This window comes from Babylonia areolata, chromosome 11, assembly GCF_041734735.1.
Source record: "Babylonia areolata isolate BAREFJ2019XMU chromosome 11, ASM4173473v1, whole genome shotgun sequence".
NCBI classification, from domain to species: domain Eukaryota; kingdom Metazoa; phylum Mollusca; class Gastropoda; order Neogastropoda; family Buccinidae; genus Babylonia; species Babylonia areolata.
The window spans coordinates 16,134,194-16,156,826 of record NC_134886.1 but is presented as its reverse complement, the minus strand read 5'-3'; the positions used below and the strand labels follow the sequence as shown (position 1 = coordinate 16,156,826).

General features: G+C 39.9%; 1 protein-coding gene across 1 annotated transcript in view; it reads left to right on the top strand.

Annotated features, from left to right (window-relative positions):
- The first annotated feature begins 11,670 nt into the window (after positions 1-11,670).
- Positions 11,671-22,633, top strand: part of LOC143287579 (uncharacterized) — a 45,158-nt gene continuing 34,195 nt past the window's right edge. Inside the window, exons 1-9 of the mRNA XM_076595684.1 lie at positions 11,671-11,774; positions 12,827-12,956; positions 13,807-14,004; positions 14,956-15,108; positions 16,227-16,412; positions 18,738-18,829; positions 20,048-20,174; positions 21,314-21,460; positions 21,742-21,836. Of these exons, the coding sequence (XP_076451799.1) occupies positions 11,671-11,774; positions 12,827-12,956; positions 13,807-14,004; positions 14,956-15,108; positions 16,227-16,412; positions 18,738-18,829; positions 20,048-20,174; positions 21,314-21,460; positions 21,742-21,836 (1,232 nt within the window). The remainder of the gene's footprint in view (positions 11,775-12,826; positions 12,957-13,806; positions 14,005-14,955; positions 15,109-16,226; positions 16,413-18,737; positions 18,830-20,047; positions 20,175-21,313; positions 21,461-21,741; positions 21,837-22,633) is intronic.

Sequence of the window (22,633 nt, the reverse complement as noted above, 5' to 3'; positions counted from 1 at the left end):
TGCAGTCTGTTTTCCACTCTTATAGTAATACATTTGTATTCACACACACACCTCAGTTGTCTTTCCACTTTGCGTGCATGCATGTGTGTGTGTGTGCGTGTGTGTGTGTGTACGCGCGTGTATCTATCTGTCTATCTATCTGTCTGTCTATATGTATACATATATATCTGTGCATGTGTGTACGTGCTTGCGCGTGTATGTTTATGTGTGTGCGTGCGAGCGAGCGCACGTGCGAGCGCACATGCGCGCGCCAGCGTCCTCGCCGATAGAGAAGAGACTAAACAGCTCCCACTTATACCTGCGCTATCAGAGACATCCTGGGTATCGCCCACAGAGACAAGGTACCAGTGTGGTTCTTAAAGAGAACGTCAATTGCGCCAGTTCGAGGAAGAGAGATTGCAGGGGAGGGGATGGGGGGGGGGGGGGTCCAGAATCGTTTTTTGGATGGTATGTACTTAAAAGTGATAGAGAAGAAAGTCTACGAAATGGCATTTTGTTGTGATTCTGTATGGTTCTACAGAAAGAACCCATGGCTGGGTCAGGTGCTGCCTCAGGTTGAGGGAATCACTGGTCAACCCTCCTCAGCTGTGCAGTCTGGGTCAGTGTCAAAGAATCGACGTAGTTTTGTACTTTTTCTTGATTTTTTTCCCTAGTAGAGCGAGCGAGAGAGAGAGAGAGAGAGAGGCGGAGTAGGGGAGGGGAAGATACGGGTAGGAAGGAGAGAGAGAAGGGGAGTCCAGAATGTGTTAAGTGTTTGATCTTTTCCGGTTTTATGGTAAAGAGAGAGAGGAGAGAAAGAGCGAGAGAGTGTGTGTGGGGGGCGGGGGGGGGGGGGGGGGTCGTTCCATGATATGACGCACTGTCAGTGATCTTTTCCGGTGGTGATCAGGGAGGGAGTTCTGCTATGAGATTATGGTGAGTCTGTTTATGATCTTTTCCGGTTGTGGCGGTTGAATTGAGAGAGACAGACAGACAGACAGACAAAAACAGAGTATATAAGAACAGAGAAAGGGCTGGGGAGGTAGGAAATGGAGTAGTGTGTGGGGCGGGGGAGGGTGGTGTTGGGGAAGTGGGGGTGGTGTGTGTGTGTAGGGTGAGGCGGGGGGGGGGGAGGGGTAATAATGAATCAGGGCGGAGGAGTTGTAGGGAGAAGTGGTCTACGGGGGTCCCAAGCATAGCCAGAAGCCAGCAAATCATTAGCCCTGGGGCCATGTGCACGTAGATAACGAACCGTTCTGGGCCAGTCCCTCCGCTCTCTCCCCCCCCCCCAGTCCCCCCCATCCCCTCTCCCCATCCCCCGTACCCCAATTCAAGTATATATAGATATACCCATCGCAGGGTCTCTGAAGAGCTTTTGGGGTGGGGTTGTGGAGGCGGGTGAGGAGTTGGGACGGCGGAAGTGGGTGAGTGGGGGTTGCTGCCCCTCTCCTCGCCCTCCCCCCACCTCCATCTGTCTGGAGTCCTTGCTACTTAGCGAGCAATTAGCAACTGCTTAAGTGCTGGATGAAAGATGGACCCTCCCGCTCTCTCTGTTTCTCTCTCTCTCTCTTTCTGTTTGCCCCTCCCCCCTCTTTCTCTCTCTCGATCTCTTACTCCCCCTCTCTCTCCCTTCCCCCCCTCCCCCTCTCTCTCTGTCTGTCTCTCAGTCTTTCTCTATATAATTCTGTATTTTCAAATATTTTGTTAACCTTGGATCAAGTTTACATGACGATGTTTCAGTTGGATAAATGGTATACTTTAATTGACATATTGTTTCAAATAGCTGTGTGCATAGTTGTTTGTTTTGACTTTTATTTGCTCGTGGGTCTGGGTCACATTGAAAAATATAATTCCGTTTAAAGATGGTTTTGAAAAACATTTTATTTCTGTTTAACGATGGTGTTGAAAAATTTTTTATTTCTGTTTATATGCGGTTTCTTTCATTCCTGTTTTCTGAACGGTTTATCGAATAACGATGGTGAAGGTAGCGTCATTCAGAGATTTTCCCACTCATTTCCGTCTGCTGATGCCACTGCCTGGATCTTAATGAGATCTGAACTAATTATAGGCACCAGTAAGATTTGTCGAGTGGAACCTCTCATGTCATATGTCTAGATCAGAATCGTGAATGAATCATGTGTTTTGTATACATCATGCACATTGGGGAAATTATGGTTTGACCTGTTGAACTCAGGCTTGTTTATCTTTCCTGTTGTTTTTTCTGACGACAAGAAAACCGTTTAGCGTATGAATTATCAAAATCATATGTTGATGTGTTGAACCGTTTGATGATCTAAACTATATGCTTATATGTGAAAACTGAATGAATAATCAAAATCATATGTTGATGTGTAAAACTATACGAATAATCTGATTTATTTTTGATATGTTAAACCGTATGAGTGATCAGAATCATATGTTTATTTGTAAAAACCGAATGAATAATCAAAATCATATGTTGATATGTAAAGCCAGATAGAAAGCCAAACAATCCAAAAGAAACGACAAGTACGTGGCGAACAATTATACACATACATGTACGATACTGCTTGGAAAGTTGACTGGTTATATTATTTTGTTTGAGTGATAGTTGTTTTGTTGGTTGGTTGGTTGATCGATGGATGGATGGATGGATGGATGGAATGATTCAGTCTCATGAACGTTGATAATCTCACATTATAATTTTCGAATCGATGTGAATAATTAAGTATTTTCGGTTCAGTTTTGATATAAGAATTTTTTTTTTTTTTATTAGAAAACTGTATTATCCGCTTGAAAGAAACAATGTTGTCAAAAAGAAAGAAAGAATGTTATTGTTTTAGATGGGGAGAAGAAGTGGGTAAGGGGGTGGGGGGATGTGATCGAGAGAGCACAATAACTTGAAACCAGTTAAGCCTCGGGGCGAAAAAATGCCCAGCATCCGGACCTTCGCTGGTGTCAGAACAGCTGAATCATTTACACGTTCAGTCACACATTTGACAGCGGAAGCATTTTCCTCAGTATCATCACTTTCGCATCCTTCATTATGGACAATGGGTCACGCTGTTTATCACGCGTTCTTTGGTATTCCCAGCAACCAGGGCCTGAGGGGGCGGGGATTGGGGGGCCGAGGGTGGGGTGGGGGTGCGTGGGAGGAAGGGGAGAGATATCGATCAAGGCAAAAGTTAAGAGGCTTTTCCTGTCCCTGTGTCTCGGGCCAAGGAAGCTTTACCACGCTCTTGTCTATATTTTGGGCGATATAATACATGGTGGCTGGGCAACCTTTTCCCATGCGGACATAGAGTGATGATGACTTGTGTAGTTTCGTTCGTTTCGCAGTTCATATGCAGGCACACACCGGGGATAGACTACAGAGTGATGATGACTTGTGTTGCTTCGTTCGTTTCACTGTACATCTGCAAGCCTGCACTGGGGACTGTTGTGACTGAACAGAGAACCTGGTGGGATAGGTTTGCGTAATATAGTGTGCGTTATTGGTGGTTGGTTCTTCAGAAAGTGGGTGTAGCGTGTGCATTTTTTCGGCGGACAGTTATTTGTGTCTTTCGTGTTACAAGCTTAGTGTTGATCATCTTTGGCATTAAGCACGAAAACGTGACCTCCATCGTGGTAGCTAAGTTAGTAATTTATCTTAATTCACATTCGCTTTTCCAGTTACATGTAGTTTACTTCCTTCTTTATCTACGTTTACTTTCTTTATATAAAAAAAACAAAAAAACAAAAAAACAAAAAAAACAGCAACTCTGTGTAGCTCACCTTTGACGTTCAGTAATTTCTTTAGTACTTTTTGTACGTGTAGATTATTGATGAATTCTTTCTAAGTGAGTCGGGTTTATTTATTTCTTTATTTGAAAATAAAAAAGAAAGAAAAAAGGGGGAGTTGAGGGGGGGGGGGGGCTTTCCTGGAAATCATTTCATTAAAATTAGAAGCAGTTGACGACAGATTTCAAAGTTATTTCCGCTAGGTCCCCCTATTTCTTTTGGTATGTATCCTAGTCCAGCGCGGTTGCTTCCATGGATTTGTTTTTGTCGCATCGAATATAAGAAATTGTAGGCTTATTCTATGACATCTTTAATTCTTCCTTGTATCTTGTGTACATGCTTTCAAATGAGGTCAGCTGCAACTCACACACACTTACCCACGTTGAGTGTGATGATGAATCTTTCTCTTTTTTTTTTTTTTTCTTTTTTTTTTTTTTAACAAAGGGGATTTCAGTCATTTGTCGGAGAGCCATCTTCCGTGCGTGCGTGCGTGCGTTTTGAGAAGGTCGTTAGAGCACTCACTTGTCCTTTACAAAACACTGTTGACTTAAATGAAAGCACGCACTTTGACTTTTCTCTCCCTCCAACCCCATCCCCCTCCGCCCTCTTTCCGCGCTCCCTGTCCCCCCTCCCTGCCCCCCACGCCCTCACCCCTTCCCCCCACACACACACGCTGTTCCAAAGCAAAGTTTAGGTTTTACTGACAAATCTCTACCTGCGCCTGCATACCTTTCCCCGCCGAGTTCGAGTTTGGATGCTACTCTTCCCTCCCACACTGCCCCCACCACCTTCTCTTCTGCCCCCCTCCCCCACCCCTCCTCACCGCTCAGGTAAAATTAGATTACGTCAGTGCAGCACTAATTACAGGTCGCTTTGTTTAAAAGTCAGCTGCTACGTTGACACCGTGTGTTTTGCCACTCACCAGTTCCGCGGATGACGTGTGCATTGTCCCGAGACGACGTACGCGTCTTCTGTGTTGACGAATAATTGGCGGGCCGTGTTCAAATGTCACCTCCACCATTCCTGTCGGTGAGAAGGGTAGAGAAAAGCAGCGAAGTTTTCAGCTGAACCTTTGTTGTTGTCGTTTTTTTGTTTTTGTTTTTTTTTTCAGTGAATCACAGACAGAGAAGGAAATTGGACACAGTCAAGCATCTCGTTGCCCACTGTGACTTAATTATTGGACGAGGTTTGGCCAGAGGGGACGTGGCGGGGAGTGGTTGAATAGGAACTATTAGAATAAAAAGAAAGAATCGAGGCTTTACAACAACTAAAAAACAAAAACCAGAGAGAGAGAGAGAAAATGGATAATGATAAATAAATGTGAAAAAAAAGAAAAAGATTCAATGAACAGTGACATGAAGTCGCCGATCATCTAAAACTAGATGTATTGTTTCCCCATTCTAAAGGTTAGATGGTTTGGGGTTTGTTTGTTTTTTCTCTTTGGCGTTCACTTTATATTTTTATCTGTTCTTTTATTCTTTAATCATTTATTTATCTATGTTTAACGCCCGGTTGTGAGAGAAGCCATGTTATAAATTGGTTTACGTATGACGTATAGAAAGAATGATGTTATGAAAAAGAACAAAACAAAATTAAAAAAAAAAAAAACAACTCTTTTTTTCTTTTTCTCATAAGTGGAGAAGGATAAAAACTTTATTTTCTCACTGTGTGTAAACCAAAGACGACCTGAACAATCCCTGCACACGTTTTCCCCCAATTCTAATCGACGGTTCTTTGTTATGGCTGGTCGTAGGATGCATTGACAGTACTTGGTAAATATTAACTCAGCATAGGTTTTGGGTAATACAAGTAAAATATCTATATCAGGCTTGATTACTTAGATTTTGTCCAATTTTTGCCCTTCGCTTATGTTTCGCTTTTTTCCCCTGCGGTCAAATCGCTTCCAGATTCTTGATTTCTTGGTATAATTATCTAGTTCTGTAATGATAACTTTTAGTAAGTTTTGGTTCAAAATGATAATCAGTTATTTTAAGAGATTTTGACAGTTGCTTCAAATCACACACAAACGTAACGTGTTCAAGGCTTTGCAACAAATAGTTGCCTGGGCACCCGTGTTGCTGGATGATCACAATTTTGACCTTGATTTGTGTAAACGACATTCTGTATTTAACTTTTAAGCTGTAAGGAGAGAAAGAGAGAGAGCATTCCATCCCAAGAACAAAAAAAGGCATCCTAGATCCTCCAAATGTAGCCAACATCTACCCACATTGATTTGAAAAAGCAGTCACTGCAGCTCCTTTGCATTTTGTTAAAAGTCAAGATTGCTGTTGTGATTTCTTTTCAGGAACACTTTTAATCAGCTATTCTATGCTTATACTGTGATTTGATGTGGAAAATAACCAGAAAGCATGTCTCCAGATCTTGCATGGGGGGTTAGATCTAAATGGAACATCTCATCATGAAGTTTCGCGACAAGAGGAAAGCAAACTCCAAGAAAAATACTAAATTCGTAATTCTGGACGAAAATGAAAGCGAACAATGGCCAAACACAACAACAGAGACTGGCAGCCAGCTTGAATCAACAGGCAAAAACGTGAAATCGGAAAATGTTAGCCAAAAATCGAAAAGCAAAAATGGCGGTGCGGGCACGAGGACGGCAAGTAACATGGTTTGTGATTGGTTCGGAGATGGAGCAACGAGAACAGACACATTCATTGGTTTGCGGGCAGACGACAGTGAGAAGAAAGTGGCTGAGGACTGTTTGATGGAGTTGGCAGCATGTTCGCCCTCAGTTGAGGTGAAACATCACGATGACGGCACAGTGCAGCTTGGGGATTTGTTACTTCACAGGTAGCGTTGACACTGCATTTACCCTGAGTTTCGCATTGTCTTTTATTATTTCGTTTCACATGTATCGCTATCAGTGAGTCGGGTATAATTTTTTTACTTCTTATTAAAACTAAAAAAGTTTCTTTTTGTTAGTTAATAGTTATTCACTTTCATTTCTCTATGATGCTGTTCTTTCTTTCATTCTTTTGTGTATTTCCTAGCTTTCTTTGAATCTTTAATATCTCTCTCTCTCTCTCTCTCTCAAGTTTCTGGCTTCTTTTCCCAAGGCCACAAAATCCTTGAAAATGGAAGTTAGAAGGAGAGAGGGTTTCACTCTGGCTTGACTCTTTTTTTTTTCTTTTTTCTTTTTTTTTTTTAAGTTTCTTTTCCAACTTCTGAAATTTAGTGCTTTTGGAAGCAGCCAGTGCTGAATGAATGACACTTTGATTGCAGGAACAGGTTTGTTTATTTGCTTCATGGTTAAAAAAAAAATTAAGAAAAAAAAGTGGGAAGAAGAAGAAGAAAATAGAGAGGCTGCAGAGGAAGTGGGGTTCTGTGTGTTGGATTCTTCATGCATACATATCTGCCTGTGTAATTATCCGTCTGTCTCTTGTTTCTCTGTGTCTGGCACACCTCCTCCCTCTCTACCCTTTTTCTTCTGCTCTCACCATGGGGAGGAAGAAGGCAGAATGGTTAAGACACTCAGCTGCTAATACAGAGACTGAGAAAGTCTGTGAGGGTGTGGGTTCAAATCGTGCTCTCGCCCTTTCTCCCAAGTTTGACTGGAAAATCAAACTGAGCGTTTAGTTTTTCGGATGAGACGTTAAATGGAGGTTCCATGCGCAGCAGGCATTTGGCACACTGAAAAAGAACCCATGGCAAGGAGAGTGTTGTCCTCTTGCAAGATAATGTAAAAAGAAATCCATTGATAGGTAAACAAATATATTTAAGCATGCACTCAAGGCCTGACAAGCGCATTGGGTTATGCTGCTGTCAGGCATTTGCCTAGCAGATTTGGTGTAGCGTATATGGATTTGTCCGAACGCAGTGACGCCTCCTTGAGAAACTGAAACACACCATTCTTGGTTTCTTGTTTGTTTGATTCCTGTTCTCACTCACTCTCTTTCCAGTCCCTTTTTTTCCAGCCCAACTTCCACCCCTCAGCCTCCAAACTGCACCTTTTTCTTTTTTGTTTTTAAGATCTAACAGACACGCTTTATTACCTGATTAAATTTATGGAACACAAGTGCAAGGCAAAAGACTTCTCAAAGAAAGGAAGAGACAGAAACAGAGAGTGTGTGTTTTTGTGCACATATGCGTGTGTGTGTGGCGGTGACGGTGTGTGGTGGCAAACAGTAGCGATATTGGAGGTAGAACCGGCATGATGAGCTTCTTGGTCCTTTTAGTTTTACACTCCTTCTTGTAAACAAAGTATTATAGCCATCATATGGTAGTTTGTGTGTGTGTACAATAAGTAAAATTCCTAAACATATATATATTGCTTCTTCAGTTCATGAAAGCTGAAAAAAATACTTAGACATTTTGGGATATTTATATTGTAAAAAATATTGAAAAAGTTATGCATGTTTCTAAGTTCTAAAGGAATGGCTCTGTGTGTGTATCTGTCTGTCTGTCTGTTTAACTCTCACTCTTTTGTGTCTGTGTCTACATGCATGAATGGGTGTGCTTATAGTTTAAATATGTATGTTTGCTTGTATTTGTTCTCTCTCTCTCTCTCTCTCTCTCTCTCTCTCTCTCTCTCTCTGTGTGTGTGTGTGTGTGTGTGTGTGTGTGTGTATGTGTTTGAACTTACTTGTGGCAGATTAGGGCTAAGGGAAGGGGTGTGTTTATTTGTGTGTATACATGAATTTGTATGTTTGGATATGTTTATTGTTTTCCAACCTCATTTCCTGAGCTCAGACAACTCATGACATACATTGATATATACCCAGATCATGTGAATGTATGTGTCAGTCTTGGTTGATGAGTTGCATGGAGATTACAATCAGAACTTGACACTTACATGGGCAGATTTGCACAGAACTGTTTTTTTTCTGCTTGCTCAGGGCTTACCAAGTGGGTGATAGTGTGACAACTATAAACGTTAAGGGTGAGGACTGGCAGTTTAAAAGTCCCCTGCAGTCTGGCTGGTTGGCCTGCTTTCTCAAACCTCACCCTCTCCTAGTCCTATGGTCTGTTCTGCCTCTCTCTGTCTCGTCTCGGACTCTCTTGTTCATTCTCTCTCTCTCCCCTCTCTCTCTCTCTCTCTCTCTCTCTCTCTCTCTCTCTCTCTCTGTGTCTCTCTCTGTCTGTCTCTGTGTGTGTCTCTTTCTCACTGTTTTATTTATTGTCTTTTTTTTTTTTGGTTGCACTTCCTGTCGTTATGTCTGTTTATCTGCCAATCTCTCCTATCTGTCAATCTTTCCAGGCTTCCTCTCTCTAGTCTCTCTCACTCACTGTTTTTCTCCCTCCCACTGTGTACGTGTGTGTGTGTGTGTGTGTGCAGTTTTCATGTATACATGCACATTTATTTTGTTTGCTTGCCTAAAACTTTCTTCTTCTATCTTTGTCAGTTGTGTATATGTGTCTGTAACGATGTGAATCTGTCAATCTTTATTAAGTACTGTCTCTGTGTGTCATTGTGTTTGTGTGTGTGTGTGTGTGTATATATATGTGTGTTGGTGTGTGTGTGTGAGTGTTAACTCCTCTCCCATAATCTCTCTCTCTCTCTCTCTCTCCCCTCTCTCTCTCTCTCTCTCTCTCTCTCTCTCTCTCTCTCTCTCTCTCTCTCTCTCCATCTCTCTCCTCCTTCTTCTTCTTCTCTCTCTCTCTCTCTCTCTCTCTCTCTCTCTCTCTCTCTCTCTCTCTCTCTCTCTCTCCACCCTCTCTGTCTGCCTGTCCGATATTCTCTTCTGTTTCTCACATCTTTTTTTCTTATTTTCCTTTTCTGTCTTCTCTTTTTATTCCTAACCCTGCTTCTTTCTCTCCTCTCCTCGTCTGTCCCTCTCTTTCTCCCCTTCCCTCTGTTTTATCCCGGTCTCTGTTTCTGCCTGTCATGTAACCCTCACCCTCTTAGCCCATTGTTTCTTGCCCTTTTCTCTTTAGTACTTATTTCTGTCTGTATATATTGTAGTCCATTGTCAGTTCTGATGTACATAGGGAAGATTCCAAAGGTGGAGGGTGTGATCATCAGATGTGATTACAGTTTTATCATTGTATCATATTGTGTTCATAAAACAAGTGTACATATGTCATAAACATCAAGACTGCTTTTGCAAATATTGAATAATAAGTAAAGGTCACATTCCACACTGTGGCAGAGGAATGCAGAGTGTGACTCTTGTTAATAATTATGTTTATATTTTCTGTCCATGATCTGTTACCTGTCTGTAGTGAAACTAGGAATTATGTGCCATTTAATCTGTGATTGTTTGATCAAGGGCCTCCACATTAAATTGGTCAGCATGGATATTTTCAGTCTCTCTCCGTTGGTCAGAAAAAAGAAGAGAAAAATAGGTTACTGTGTTTTGTAAGGTGGAATGTATATATCATTATATGTACTCAGTTGTGTGTAAACATGTGAATATACTCCTACGTCTGTGAGAGGAAAGAGAGAGATGTATTATAATATCAGTGTAATGAGTTATAATCTCAGCCGACCATAGGTGGTCAGAACATCTCAACATAGGGGCTGTGCTGAAGAAAGAACAGGCTGCCTGTGTACTCTGTGCTGTTTGCGGATAAAGGATTTTTGTTGGAAAACATTTGCTGGTTTATTACCCAGTCATAAACACTTTGTTCTGTTAAGTGAAAAACAAGATGACATTTCATACAGTACAGAACTTCCTTCTTCTTCTGCGTTCACTCGTATGCACACGAGTGGGCTTTTACGTGTATGACCGTTTTTACCCCGCCATGTAGGCAGCCATACTCCGTTTTCGGGGGGGGTGTATGCTGGGTATGTTCTTGTTTCCATAACCCACCGAACGCTGACATGGATTACAGGATCTTTAACGTGCGTATTTGATCTTCTGCTTGCATATACACACGAAGGGGGTTCAGGCACTAGCAGGTCTGCACATATGTTGACCTGGGAGATTGTAAAATTCTCCACCCTTTACCCACCAGGCGCCGTCACCGTGATTCGAACCCGGGACCCTCAGATTGACAGTCCAATGCTTTAACCACTCGGCTATTGCGCCCGTCATACAGTACAGAACAAATTTATTGATACACACTGGATTTTACTTTTTCCTCAGACATGAGTTCTCTGTTGATTACCAGTTTAAGGAAAACAATTGTATGCATGTACGTGTGTAAACAACAGAACACAGAATATTGAACAAATGCAGCTTGCAGTTGTTTTTAGTGCTTTGTCTTACATTGGCTTAAAGTTCTTTCAGGGCAGGTGATTATATGAAGCATGAGAGGCAGCCAAGACTTGAGGAAGTGCATTTTATAGTTTATCACAGTTGTTGGATTCCACAGTTGTTTTGAACTGGAAAATATCTTTCCTGCATTCAGTGTGAGGATAGAACAATAGAAGAGTTTTGCTGTCTGCATTGTGGCGTAGTATCGACAGAGATATGATAATTTACCCACAGTGCATGATTGTGTAATCTGTTTTAACATATGTACTACTTTGTTATGATTATTGACGTAGCTCTCCATTGTTATGTTGTTGTTGTTTTTGTCTGTTTAAAATGTTTTTTGTTGTAGTTTAGTACGCAGACTGACTGGTCACCTTTGCTTTTGAAAGAAAAAGTTTAAAAAGTCCTGTTGTGTTTTACAGTCATTTGGGCAGTTAATTCATATCCACAGTGTTGAGGGGTCGGCATAGGACGGAGGGGCCCAGTCCTCTCCTTCCACTGTTTCCACACCTGCGTTTTCACACCGTAGTTATTTTAGTGGGGTGAGAAAAATTGGAGTTTAGTGCCTTTCTCAGGGACACATCACCATGCCAAAATGGAGCCTCAAACCTTGATCACTGGTGAACACTGGATGAGAAGCGATGCCTGATTCTGTCATGGTGTCTCAACTTTACTGGAAAGGTGTATTATTGACAAAGCTGTGAGTTATCATGTCTTTTTGTATGTGTGTGTGTGCAGACTGAGTGGCCAGGGCGACTGGGGAGGGGAGGAAATGGACGGGGAGGAGGAAGGGGGGGAGTGGCTCTATGAGCTGCTGTCCGAGGTGCAGCTGGAGCAGTTCTACACCAAGATACGGGATGATCTGCAGGTCACAAGGTCAGCACAGCAGCATCATAATTACTCCTGTTTTTTTGTTTTTTTTATTGTGTTGTGTTACTGTTTTTTGTATTATTGCATTGTGTCATTTGTGGTCACAATTTTACTTTTTTTGTATTATTGCATTGTGTTACTTGTTGTCACATCAGTTTTCTCTGTGTGAAATCTGAGCTGCTGTCATTAAGGAGAGCATGTTGTCACAGTGTAGCGCCAACCCCCTCCCCTCTTCCCACCCCCCCACCCCCCACGTTTTTTTGTGTGTTTTTTTTTTTTTTGTCTTCTCTCTCTGTAATGTATCTTATTTTTCAGTTGTCTCTTTCCCCCTTTTTTTTTGTCAATATCTCTGACAAACCTGTAATCAGGAATCTTGCATGTTTTGTCTCTCTGAGAGTCTATATCACCTCTCTCTCTTTCTTTGCCTCTCTGTTTGTCTGTCTCTCTTTTTTCTTTTCACTCTCAAACACACATTCTGTCTCTCACCCTTTCTCTCTCTCTCTCTCTCTCTCTCTCTTTTTCAACGCCCTCTACTCTTGTCCACTTGGCTGTGTCTTATCAGTCTGATGTTTCACATTTAATAATGAATTTCATATATATTTCCTGGATGTTGTATGATTTGTCATGTTTATTTGGCAGTGCATGCCTATTAAGTTTTTTGAGGATGAGCGTAAAATATCCATGGTACTTATCTGCTGTCGTAAATGAGCAGCTTCGTAGGGTATTTTCTTCTCTCTCTCTCTCTCTCTCTCTCTCTCTCTCTCTCTCTCTCTCTCTCTCTCTGATTTTTCCATCTGTTCCTTTTCCTTCAGTCTGCCCCTGTATGTCATCCTCTTTCATTTGTGTCACTGTTTCATTGTCTGGAGTCCAAAGAAATCTTTGAGATTAACCAAGCTTGAAACGTGCTGAGTCTTGTAGTTTTATGATGCTTTCGTCACTGCAGACTTAATGAATTTTATCCTGTTTTCTGCTTTTAGTCATGAAGATATATTTAAACTTCTTTTTATCTGTTTTGAGTCTGAGCCATGAAAATGAATTTGATTTGCTGTTGTGCTCAGGCTCATGCACTTTGAGTTTGTCAAGTCTGAAGACCTGGAAAAGATTGGTATGGGTAGGCCGGCCATTCGTCGTCTGATGGACGCTGTAAAACGCCGCAAGAGTCTCCGCAAAAAAGGCCTGCTGGATAAGGTGTGTGATGTGTGTGTGTGAGGGGAGGGAGAGAGAATTCATAGATATGTATGCGTATTTACAAGTGCTCATTTTGATTGAACATCAATTAAAAAAAAAATGTGGTATCAGACAGATATATCACATGTATTGATAAGCTAATACCAGTGATAGGAATTACATAATATACATATATTAAAACAAAGTGTTGTCAGTTTAGGTATTGTGAATAATTTAAGGGCAAAAGCTGTTGTCTTAAACACCCAAATTACAAAACTGTTCTTAGCAGATTGTTTGAGAGACAGAGTGTTGCTACATGTGAGTACGTGGATGCAGGGGTAAGCTTTTCAAAATTATCATATGCTTATATATATTAGAGTAAAATGTATACATGTAGCTTGACATTATGTATAACATGAGGGCAAAAGAAGCATTCAATCAGCCAATCGCAGGGAGTGCTTGTAAACATACATGTACCTCTGTCAGTGTGTTGGCTGTATGGATAAGCATATCAGAATTATTTAAAGTAATCCTAAAAAAAAAGTGTTTCGATAACTTGAGATTGTAAAAAAATATAAGAGAGACAGAAGTGGGAGAGCAGAGCCAAGCAGTGCTATTCACAGAATGTGAAGCATTTTAAATCTATTGACCTTTTTCTTTTATTCTGTTTATTTATTTTATTCCATTTTATTTTAATGTTTTCTACAAACCTAGGATAGCCTCTCAAGACCTGACCAGCACATTGGGCTTTGAGTCGGTCAGGCATCTGCTCAGTACCAACAAAAAAAAAAAAAAAGATATTATTTTATCAATGGATTTTACATGGATGAATTTGCATGCTTTGGCACCTTCAAAATGGAACTGTTGACAGATTCTCCCCAGCACCAAAGCCACCTCAGAGAAGGCGGCAGGAAAGAAACCCTCTTCACCCAGGACTGCTACTCACCATGGAGACATGACGCTGACCTGTCTGATTGACAAGAAAAACCTCTATGTCTACAACAAGCTGGGCAACGGATCCTTTGGCGTTGTGAAACGCGGGGAGTGGATAACCCCATCCGGAAATAAGGTTGGTGGTGAAGAGTGTGACCATTGGTGCTCGTTGTTCTGTGCTCGGCTAAGATAGAACTGTGATGAGCTGAGTTTGGTTTGTTCGTTTGTATGTTCATTGTTCAAGCAAGACAGCACTTTAAAGCACTGAGTTTCTTTCATGTTCTTTGTTCAAGCAAGATAACACTTGAAATCTTAGGTATTCTTTGAACCAATACATGCTTTATGTTCAGCTGAGATTCTTTGATGTCCTCAAGTCAGCCAAAGAACTTTAAAGCACTTGATTCCTTTGATGCTCTTTGTTCTTTGATGTCCTCTAGTAAACCAGTGCTTTTGTTTGACAAAGTGCTTAGAGTTCTAAAATGTACTGGAGGATTGTGCTGTAGACATATTGTAATTATTATTAATGTTATTACCAGTGTTTGATATGTCTTCATGATGAAATGATCATGTACTAATGATAGTGATAACAATAGTTTTAAAAAAAATGTAATTATACTGCACTGAATCTTATGCAGAGAAAAATCAAAGCACATTCACACCCAAGTTTCACAGACATGCAGAATTCTGAAACAAAGGAATTAAAGACCAAACTTACAGATAAATTCATTTAGATATTATTGTTACGGTAACATAACAGTAGCTATATAATAATGTCTGTATATTTGCAGCACACCTACTTTCACACACATGCAGAATTCTGAAATAAAAGATCAAACTCATGAATAAATTCATACAGATATTATTGTTGTGGTAACACATTACAGTACAGAAAGCGGTAGGCCTGAAAATCCTGGAGAATGATGGTTACAAACAAGAATATCTGTATAATGTTTGCAGAAAGCAGTAGCCCCTAAGGTCTCTGAAGAATGATTGTAACAAATAAGAATATCTGTATGATATCTATAGAAAACAGTATCCCTGAAGATCCTGAAGAATGATGGTAACAACTAATGTGTAATATCTGCAGAAAGCAGTAGCACTGAAGATCCTGAAGAATGATGTGCTGGCCCAGCCAGGAGCCTTTGAAGACTTTGTGAAAGAGGTGAACGCCATGTTCACCCTGCGCCACGTCAACCTGATCCGCCTGTACGGCGTTGTCTTGTCAACGCCACTGATGATGGTGAGAGGGACTGTGTGTCCATCTTTGTTGGTGCCATGACTCATGTTGCGTCTTGGTATTATATGCTGTGATGTTCAGTCAGATCATAGTCCCCACAAAACAGCTTGTGTTGTGTTCAGTGTTTCTTTGTTATTTCCTTCAAGATCATTGCTAGCTGGGTGGGACAGAAGTACATGGGATTAGGGATTAACTGTTGATTGCCAAAACAAGGTTAGTTACTATTGATAGGGATTTTTTGTTATTTTTCTTAAACACAACTCCTGTTGTTATTACTGCAGCCACTACTGGTACTCTTTTTTGTATTTTGATTTCTGTGATTGTTTTTACAGAGCACACCTTTGTATTGATAGAATTTCTAGGATCATAAATGGATTAAAAGATTGATGTAGTTCAAGTTTTTTTAAAGTTAATTATATTTTCAAGACACTAAGAAATGCACAGCAGATGGCAGAAATATGAGCTGCAAGCTAGGTTTTATCACAGTGAGATAACAGTTTTTCACTGACGAACATACTCTCACACTTGTCAGCAGCAGTCAAGGGTTAATTGTTGTTTTGTTGTTGGTTGTATTTGATAATGTTTTAATTCAATTATTACATTGTATAAAGAACAAAAACACATTTAACTGACAATTGAAAGCAAACAAAAGCAATAGATTTGGAGAAAAAAAAGTAACTTAGTATAATACAACACACTGTTGCATTAGAAACTGGTCCCAGCACCTCCAGCATGTAATGGACGTACATGTGCATACTTTGTGGAAAATATCAACACAGATAATGCTATATACATGTACATTATCATTATTTTTATTATCATTGTTATTATTACTACCATTATTATTATCAGTAGTAGTAGTAGTATAAACACAGATAATGCAGTATACATGTACATTATTATCATTATCATCATTATAAAAATTATTATTAGTAGTATTTCTGTTATTAATGTTGTCATTGTTACTGTTATTATTATCAACACAGATAATGTAATATACATGTACAATGTAATATGTATCATTATTATTAGTATGATTATTGTGATTATTGTTATTATTAGTATTGTTTTTTTAAGCAGCCGTAAAGGGGTTAATGATGACTGTGATTTCCCCCCACCAGGTGACAGAGCTGGCCCCACTGGGAGCCCTGTTGGACAAACTGCGGACATGTGAGGGGAAGATCCTGATCACGGCATTGGTGGAGTACGCTGTACAGATTGCCACAGGCATGAGCTTCCTGGAGTCTAAACGCTTCATCCATAGGGACTTGGCCTGTCGTAACGTGCTGCTGTCTGCCTCTGACAAGGTCGGTGCACTGGGGCAGACTGGTCACTGTTGTTTTTATCAGTTTTATTTGTTGTTGAACTTCTTGTGGTAGCATGGCCTGTTGAAATGTGCTGCTGATCATCTTGGACAGGTTTTGTTCTTTTTTTTCCTCCCCAATCTTGCATTGAAGGTTATATTTCTCAAGTTGAAACATCATCAGCATTATTGTCAGTATTTTGTACAGTTCATACATATACCGTAAAGGTCGGTCTATAAGCCGCGAGTTTTTACCCCAGCTTCAACCTCTGCGGCTTATACAGTGATGTGGCTTATTTGCGGATTTTAACGATCCCGGGAGTGTCACATTCTCGTCTATTCTTAGCTGCCCTTCAACTCACCAAAATCATGATTTCTGTCCATGAATTTTTGGATGAGCTTCAGGATAGTGTGCGAACTGTTCACGTTTTATAAATCAAATCCGCACACATTAAAGCCTTCAGATCAGCATTCAGTTCTACTCTGCTCACCCTCATCATGCCGAAAATGCGACATTATGCCTATGATGCAGCCTTCAAATTGAAGGCGATCGACCTAGCAGACGACAGTGCAAGCGACGAACCAGCAGTGACCTCCACCTTCATGTTCATGAAGTGAAAGTGAGGCTGAAGTCAGTGACAAGATGGTGGAGGAAGCTATGCTGGTTCTCTTCAACTCGGACACTGAAGACGAAGATTTTAGTGGATTCAGTGAGCAGGATGACGTTGAATAAATGTGACTATCCCTAAATTATGGATCTTATTTTTGTTGTGTTTGTTTATTACTTTTTTGTGGCACTAGCAGTATTTTCGCTTGCTTTTCTTTGTGTTGTTCCCGGTTGTGTTTATTTCATGACCTACAGTATCGACAGTTTTTCTGTAGTATCAGTATGTGTTCCGGTACCGGAAATAAGTGCGGCTTATAAACCGGTGCGGCTTATGTATGTATAAAGTTCAATTTTTTCCAAAATTTAGTAGGTGCGGCTTATATACCAATGCACTCAATAGACCGAACTTTATGGTAATTGTAGATGAAGTACACCATTAACAAAATAAGCTGTCGCAGAGTACTACAGCGACAATTAATTTGCAAGGATGTTTCTACTTTGTTACATAATAAATAAATAGTTAAATAAATGTTTCTTTAAGAAATATGCTACAGTGACAATTAATTTGCAAGGATGTTTCTACTTTGTTACATAATAAATAAATAGTTAAATAAATGTTTCTTTAAGAAATATGATAAAAAAGACCGTGATTAAATAAGTAAACATATAAACAAATGGACATAAAAAATAGAAATAAAACACACACACACACACACATGTACATATGATAAAATAAAAATATCAATTACCACTTCTAATAAATGTTTAGATTTAAATGATTGTCCAGCATAGAAAGAACAAAAGAAAATGTATATAAAAATTATCGCTTATATCACATAGATCACATACTTGGACAGTACTTTGAGACATGTTTAATATTGTTACTGTTCTGCCTTTGTTATTTAAGAAACTTCTGTAATTAATGTGTTGTAAGACAGCCACTTTGTTTTAAAGTCTTGTATATTGCATTGTATTCTTATGTCTTACAGAGCCAGGAAATGTGTCTTTCAAAAGCTGTTAGTTTGGGTCTGCATTTCTGAAAAGTTGAGTTCATTGGGGCGCCTGGTGACTTGCTTTTTTGGGGGGTTGTTTTCAATAGTAACAATGACATTGCATATTGGTGCTCACACTTACCAGACAGAGACTTAAAGTGTTTGCAATAGAAATCCGTTCAATGCATTCAAGTTTGACATGCCTTATACAAACAAGGGTGTGCACACACAAAAAAACACAAGCAAACACATACGCAGCCAGAGGAAGTTAGAAGCACAGTGGAACTTGCTATAGTAGCTGTTGCCAACAATGATGAATATCTATACACTGCCGGTACTTGCATGTGAAGCAAGGCTGGAGTCAAATTGATTATACTTTATTACTACTATCCACAGATTTTGTGATCTTGATTTGTATCATGCTTTGTCATCATTTGACTTGTTTTCACTTGTGGTGTTCAGTTCTGTACCATGTTTAAAAAAAAAAAAAAAAAGTGTTCTGTGGTAGATATTTTGTTTTTCATTTGTTTTGAAGAAAGAAAACATTGAGGAAAAAAATGATAGCATGCACATTATCAGCAGTCACACTCTTTTCATATGAAAATGGCTTGTCTTTCCATTTCATCGTAATAGATCATCATGGATTGTAATCCAATAATATTTGTGAACTGTTTGTTGTGAGCAGAATGTGTTAAGATCATTGTCTCTGTGATTGTGGTGATGTTTTCAGATCAAGATTGGGGATTTTGGCTTGATGAGAGCCTTACCCAGTCAGGAAGACCATTATGTTATGTCTGAACATCGTAAAGTTCCTTTTGCTTGGTAAGTTGACACAGGGTGTGAGTTTGTGTGTGTGTCTGTGTATTGTGTGATCAAATGTCCTCATGTGAGAAGAACTGGTGTTTGTAAAAGAATATTCATGTTCATATTGCATCTTATATTATCATGTGTGTGCATGATTGTGTTTTTGGCTCCATCTCATATTATCATGTTTTTATATGATTGTGTGTTTCTGGCTTTCTGTGTTGTGTGTTTCTATATTATGTGTTTGCATAATGTAAGTATTCATGATAATCTGTGCATTCATGATTTTTACTTTTTTATGTGGTCAGTTACTGACAGTGTTGGTCATGGCTGGAGAATAAAGTTCTTCATTGTAGCTGGGTTTTTTAAACACACCAAAGGAAACCTAGTACTTTGCTGATGAATACCTAGATTGATTCTATAAACAGCATGTAAGTCAGTCTTTGTATTTTGTTTTCAGGCAGTAGGCTTTATTCCCATCATGCCAGATAGTCAGACAATATTCCTTATATAGCCAGACAATATTCCTCATCAGCTGTTTTGACAGTTCTTTACTTTCTGCACTCAGTTGATAGTCTGAAGGGATGTTTACCATTTGATACATTTCTCTGACTGCACATCCACAGGTTTTACATCGTGTAGCAAGAAGCAGTCAAGGGAAACAACTGTTGTAACTTCATCAGTGCAGCCTTAAAAATCTGCCTAAAAAGAGATGGACAGGTTTATCATACTTAAAAGCATGACAAGCCCAGCTGGGGAGTTGTCTTTTAACAGACCATTTTATTTCAACAAGATGTATCGTGCATTGTTGTTAGACCGCATAACTCCAGAGTCACACAACATTTTAACAAAATAAAGTTAATGCCAAGTTGAACTTAATCATTTTTATCACTTGATGGTTTCTGTCCCAGATGATATGAGAATATGTCGCAGGAGAAATAACAAAGCCTGACCAGCACAGCGCAGTTTACACACACACACACACACACACACTGTATGTTTGTTGTATGTCATTATCTTTTTTTTTTCTTTTTCTTTTTTTTTTCTTTTTATTTATTTATCTATTTTTTAATTTAAATAGTCATTTACTTCTTTTTGCTTTCTCTTTTCTTTTTTCTTTTTTTTTTCTCAAGGCCTAAGTGCGCTGGTCAGGCATCTGCTTGGCAGATGTGGTGTAGTGTATATGAATTTGTCCAAACGCAGTGAGCTACTAATACTCATGTGTTGTGTTGTTAGGTGCGCCCCAGAGAGTCTGAAGTCTCGGCAGTTCTCCCATGCCAGTGACACGTGGATGTTTGGTGTGACACTGTGGGAAATGTTCACCTATGGACAGGAGCCCTGGCTAGGATACAATGGATCTCAGGTACCCACCCTACACTTGCATTGGTGTCTGGACTGTGGAAAAACAATATCATTGTGTGTTTGAGATTTTTCATGAATTTGATAGTGTATTTGGTCATATTTATGATAGATTATTTCCCATCAGCTCAAAGAAAGCAGGGAAAGGCAGTGTTACAAGAAATGGTTAGGTTTGGGAGAAAGAAGTCGGATGGCCCAGATTAAGTTGAACACTTTCCTGTGTTTTTTTTTAACACTAGATTATGATTCCTTTTTCCAAATCAATCTTATATGTATATACACATATATACCTGCATATATATATAGAGAGAGAGAGGGAGGTGTATATATATATATAAAAGAGAGAGAGAGAGATTGTCATAATCTTCCATTTCTCCATGAATTTTTTTTAAATTTTTTTTTTATAGTTATGAATGGATGAATTTTATGATTTAGAGTATGATTATTATCTTCATTGTGTTAATCACCTAATGTCAGGCCAAGACTTAATTTCATATGGGTTTTTCACAACATTGCTTTATTTTGTACATCCTCAAAAGTTCTGTCTCCCGGCCATTTGTTGCTTTAATAGATTGTCAGGTGTGATTTCTCTAAGACTTCAGGGAGTGCTTTCAGTCTGCAGACGCTATGCCTTGTATGTGTTTGAATCTTTCTGTGCTGTTGACCTTCAGGGTCAGCATGTCTCAACAGTTTTAGTTGACACTCTTCTGAACCAGATTGGTTTTATTCTTTCACTTTTTGTTGTTGTTTGTTTACACCCCTTCGTTTGAACTGGCTGAACAGACAGAGGAGGAGTTAGACTTCACAGATTGTGCTGGAGGTGTTTCTGCTTTCTTGATTGTGTGTGATTTTTATCTGGCTTCTGTACATTTGGTTTGGACAGTTGCCCATTTGCAAGCAGTATTGATTGATATTTTATTTGTGTCATGTTTTGGAAGTTGCTGCTTTAATAGATTTATCAGTGTTGTATGTTGCTTTGTTTTTTTTCGTTTCACAGTTACTTGTTAGCAGGTCTTCAAGATCTGTTGGACATTTGTGTACTTGGGCAGTCCTGATATGGCGGTCTGCCGGACTATAAGCACAGCAATGATGATAATAATAAAGCAACATTAATAACGAAATGGCTGTTTGCAAACTGCACAGATACTGCAGAAGATTGACACAGAGGGTGAGCGTCTGCCACGCCCTGAGTGCTGCCCAGCGGATGTGTACCAGCTGATGCAGCACTGTTGGGCCCCCAAGCCCCAGGACAGACCCACCTTCATCGCTCTCAAGGACTTCCTCTGCGAGGTACGGCTCACACTGTTTTGTCTCTCTGGTCAGAGCTTCTGATTTTGCGTGAACACACACGTCCCACATTGCTAGAAATGGAAAGGACGCATTGTGTGTTCGTTGAGCGAGTTACTTGGACATTCCAAAGATTATGAAGAACAAACGCATAAAAAGAGTCATGTTACACATAAAAAGGCTGGTCAGGCCATCTGTGATAGACCAGGACATGTGTGCATGTCTGCATGATATGTAACATCACAATACATATAGTCCATATACATTTGTTGCTTTATGTGCAGGTGCATCCAGTGGTTGTGAAGGCACGACAGAATTTTGAGGAAAACGGCAAGATGTCAATAGAGGAAGGTGACCATATCTCCATCATTGACGGAAAGTGAGTCTTGTCTTTCTTTTTGTCTTGTTTCGTTTGTCTTCAGTAATTTGAGTATTTACTTGTTAACATTTTTTTTTAAAGTCTGCTAGTTTGTTGTTTATTTTCAGTTCTGTGATATATGATAGCTGAAAAGAAATGCAGAGGTGACTTCATGCTTCACTTCAGTTTTTCAGTTTCAGTAAAATAATGAACTTTTGATTGAAAGTGGTTTATAGGTGCTAACATTTCAGTAGCAGCCACTCTGTCAGGCAGAATAGAAAAATCATTAAGAATTAGGTACATTGCCAGAGAGATGAAAGTTAAAAGAGTTCCTGACAAAGCATCAGGGAGGTGAGGAGACACTCAGTTTGGTTCTGCTGCTAAGTGATTATTGTTGGTAGTCAGGGGTTCAGTGGATGGCGACCTGTGTATATTGAATCGGCACAGGCACAACTAATCACCACCGAAATGACTCAGCAGAATTGCGTCATCTGCTCTGGTGTGTGCCCTGGTGACCTAACATCACTGCTTCCCTGCAGACTGTTGGCATTGAGACTGCAATAGATGAACCTGGGTGTGGCCGTGTATGGAGGACTTGGAATAAGTGGCATAGAAGTATTGCTATAGACATGATGCAGATGATGAGACAAAAGAAATAGTAAAAAGATACAGTAGGTGTGGTTACAGGTGAAAACCTTTGCAGTTCTGAGCAGAAATAAACTGGGGTCTGAACATAGCTGAAATGACACAACAACAGTGCAGGGCCTCATTTAGCTGGTGGCCTCATGACAACCCAGCGTTGGGTTGTTCCATGAGTT